Source organism: Physella acuta, unplaced genomic scaffold (genome assembly GCF_028476545.2).
Source record: "Physella acuta isolate Inbredline_101_S28 unplaced genomic scaffold, ASM2847654v3 ptg000235l, whole genome shotgun sequence".
Classification (NCBI taxonomy): Eukaryota; Metazoa; Mollusca; class Gastropoda; family Physidae; genus Physella; species Physella acuta.
Window position 1 is genome coordinate 221,343 of NW_026731754.1, and position 3,911 is coordinate 225,253.

The window sequence follows — 3,911 nt, forward strand, 5'->3', positions numbered from 1 at the left end:
TATTTTAAAGTATTCTCTTTTATTTATTTTTTAACAATTCAGTCATAATAATAATATGTAATATACGACATAAATCTTCAAAACAGCAATTCTAGCTGCTTTTTGTTTTTAAAAACTATATGATGGTAGAACAGAAGCAGTAACATATTCGTGTTGGCTTATTGATTTTTCCACGTCAGTAATTCTGGGTATTCCTGATATTACTTGTGAAAACCCGGAACGAAGCGACGTCTACTGTCGGATGATTAACACACATTGAGATATCTAAATAGTAAATTGTTTCTTGTGGACATATTGTCAGCCGAACTGCATTAGCGTAGCTGTGTGCTTCTGGCTGTCTGAAAACACACAGGACTATATCTAAACAGGGAATAAACTAAACGCTGTCAAATCGTTTTTCTATTCAGGTTTGTGTAGTTATTATTAACCACCTTTTAAATATAACTTACAATAACGTATGTTTGCATTCGCATGCTTTTAATCGAAAAAACGTGCGTATTCCAACAAAATAGAGTGTAGAGTTGCTTTAGGGGGAATTTCTTTAAGTGCACGAAAGAATATTGACAGCGACAGTGGCGTAGCCAGGATCGTCTCAAGGGGGGGGGGGGGGGGGGGTTCAAATTTTTACCCGGGGACAAACTTTCGATTTGCTCCCCCCCCCCCTCAAACTTTCGATTTGAACCCCCCCCTCAAACTTTCGATTTGCACCCCCACTCATATGAGGGGGATTATGACCCCCCCCCTACCCCCCCCTGCCTACGCCACTGGACAGCGAGATACTAGAATTGTTTATACAATCTGTTATTAAACCTTAGTCTTCCCCAGTTGATGCTTGGCAAGTTTAATATTGGTTTCCTAATTAAATCTTTTCGGGAGTTACGAGTGAATCAATTCTTTAACTGAGTCTGACTTTTTGATAATTTTGAATACGACATTACATTGTTATGATCATATATATATATAAGGCGCCGATATATATATATATATATATATATATATATATATATATATATATATATATATATATATATATATATCTAATATATAAAGCTCAGTTCTGTATGTAATGCATTTGTATGTCGTTGGAATTGTACGAATTTAAGTGTTAGAAAATTATCGTGCGCAATTGTCTAAATTTATGAGCTAAAAAATTACCATTGAAAGTGTTGGGAAATAATTTTCATTTTTCAAATTATAGTAATAATTGTCGGCATGTTCATTAAACACAAGTTTAAAAAAAAATATCATCTTTTACAAAAATTCTAATTATGTCTTTATTTAGTCCTATAGCACTTACTTCCCTTTGATAAATTAGGAAAAACACAATTACTTCCCTTTATAAAACCATTGCATTCCGTGAAAATAATTTACTTTTTAATTACTTTGTTTTGGTGTTGGGAAAAAAATAATTACATAATTAGCGGGGATTGATCAAGTGCAAATGTTGTAGGTATTTTACGGATAAGCTTGGAGTATTAAAATTGTTTATTAAATTGAAACAGGCGCGTTCGTTTAAGTGAGTGCAAAAGACTGTGAATAAGTTGGGGTACTATAGTCGTTCATTAAGCGAAAACAGGTGATTCCGCCCCGGGCGTTTATGTTCGCGTTAGTGTTTTCTTTGTGTTTAGGTGGGTTTGCGTTAGTGGTTGCGTTTTAATTTGGTTCGTTTTTGTTCTTTCTTTTTTCGTTTTTGTTTGTGTTTTTTTTTTTTTGGGTTTGTATTTGTGTTTTTGGTTGGTTTTGCGTTTGGATTTGGTTTGTTTTCGTTTGCTTTTTTCGTTGATTTTTTTTTTGTTGGTATTGGTGTTTGTGGTTGGGTTTGTTGTTAGGTTTTTGTTTTCGTTTGCTTTTTTGTTTGTTTTTTCTTTGTGTTTGTATTGGTGTTTGTGGGTGTGGTTGTGTTTGTTGTTAAGTTTTTGTTTTCGTTTGTATTTGTAATTGTGTTAGCGTTATGTTTGCGTTTTGTTGTTTTGGTTTTGGTTGGTTGTGGTTTGGGTGGGCAATGCCGGGTTTATGATGATTACTAAACACACAGGTAATGGTCTTTAACAGAAAGGTTTTTCACAGAAGCCAGAGCAGGGCCTGGCCGGGACGGCTAGTATATATATATATATATATATATATATATATATATATATATATATAATCTTATATATATATATATATATATAATCTTAATATTTTCCCGTTCGTGCCCAAGACATGTGCAGCAAATGAGTTAGAGTTAATCTGCTTCAGAGAACTCGGCATATATATGGATGGTGTGATCAGCACTATCCCCAGCCGACTTTGTTTTCTCTGACTTGAATTAGGTACTCATCAGAGCTGGGTGGACTCAGGGGCATCCGACTTATTTTAACTCGATACTATTGGGATAGCAGTCTAGCTCTCTATCAGTAGGCCACCCCGTCACACACACACACACACACACACATATATATATATATATATATATATATATATATATATATATATATATATATATATATGAGTGTGTGTGTGTACTTGTATATGTATTTACATATATGTATATAAAGGATATGTATTGTTATCTTACAGAGAGAAATGTCTACTAAAGATGTTTTGCTGTTTGTTGGAAGGACTGGCAATGGTAAAAGTTCGTCCATCAACTCAATTCTCACAGAAGAGAGAACGCAACCTGGTAATGACATCTCTTTCTATGTCGAGAACAATCTGGTGCTGATTGATGGTACTGGAGTAGGTGATAGCGGCGATGACATGATCGTAGACCCTGAAGATTTAGTGAGGTCGATATCTAGAAAGTTGACCGACGGTTTCACCGCCCTTGTGTTTGTGATGAAGTACGGGGTGAGGTTTACCCAACAGGAGAAGGACGCAGTACAAACTATCAAATCTATTTTTGGCAATGACGTATTTAAAAAATGGGGGATTATCTTGATGACGTATGGGGATAACTTCGATCTTGATCATGAAGATGGTAACCACACCTTTGATGATTGGTGTAGAGAGCAGAAGGGTGAAGTTCAGAAACTGTTTCTTGAATGTGGCAATAGATGTGTGTTATTTAACAATAAGGCAAAGGATGACACAGTTAAAAATAATCAAAGGAAGGCGTTACTTGAAATGGTGGCCGATGTGAAAAAGAGCGGGCCTTACACTTCTGAGTTACTAAATCTTGCTAAAGAAAGCCGCGACGAATGGGTCGGTTTAAACAAGCCAGAAACAAAATTTGAAGCTAGCAAGATATTTGGGAAATCGAAGTATGTAGAGCTTCTTCCAATTGATTCAACACATGAAAGGAGCAATTCTCAAATAACTAATGTGGAAAACAAACATCCACAAAATAAAAGAGAAGAATCAAAACAATTTATATTGGAAGATCAAGGTATTCATGATTTCAATCACGATAAGAAAGATAAGCGCACCAAAGTAATGAAAAGAAGACGTTCGTGTGATGAATATGACGAGGAAAGGGGGATGAAGAAGAGGTGCTACAGACTTAGAAATATGTCTATCCAAAAGAAGATAATACTGGCTGCTGTATTAGTTGGAGTGACGATGATAATAATCCTTTCCGCTACTTTATCGTAATACTACAATTACCTATCACGTCAAAGAAAAAACCTTACATGCAGTAAGGGATACACTTAAGAAAAATAACTAGTCCGCTTTAAAAATGTTAATTAAATAAATGAGTGACGAAATGGTTGCCGTTTTAAAAATGGTTTTAAGTCAAACTAAGCCATAATGATTTTCTAATTTTAATAATAAAACGATTGTGTCGGAAATGTATTGACTGCAAAGTTATATCCCTTTAATGAAAAATAAATCCTTAAGAAGAGAGAATTAACATTTTATTACTTTGTTTTTGGTGTTAAGAAAAAAAAAAATAATTACACAATTAGCGGGGATTGATTAAGTGCAATGTC

At 34.6% G+C, this 3,911-nt stretch overlaps 1 protein-coding gene across 1 annotated transcript; it reads left to right on the top strand.

Annotated features, from left to right (window-relative positions):
• The first annotated feature begins 287 nt into the window (after positions 1 to 287).
• LOC131938127 (uncharacterized) lies at positions 288 to 3,573 on the top strand. Its single transcript, XM_059296029.1, has 2 exons — positions 288 to 407; positions 2,560 to 3,573. The coding sequence occupies exon 2, from the start codon at positions 2,566 to 2,568 to the stop codon at positions 3,571 to 3,573; it is 1,008 nt and encodes a 335-aa protein (XP_059152012.1). The 5' UTR covers positions 288 to 407; positions 2,560 to 2,565.
• Positions 3,574 to 3,911: the final 338 nt, after the last annotated feature.

Coding starts and splice junctions, on each gene's coding strand:
- LOC131938127 (XM_059296029.1), top strand. CDS start 2,566: ATGTCTACTAAAGATGTTTTGCTGTTTGTTGGAAGGACTGGCAATGGT.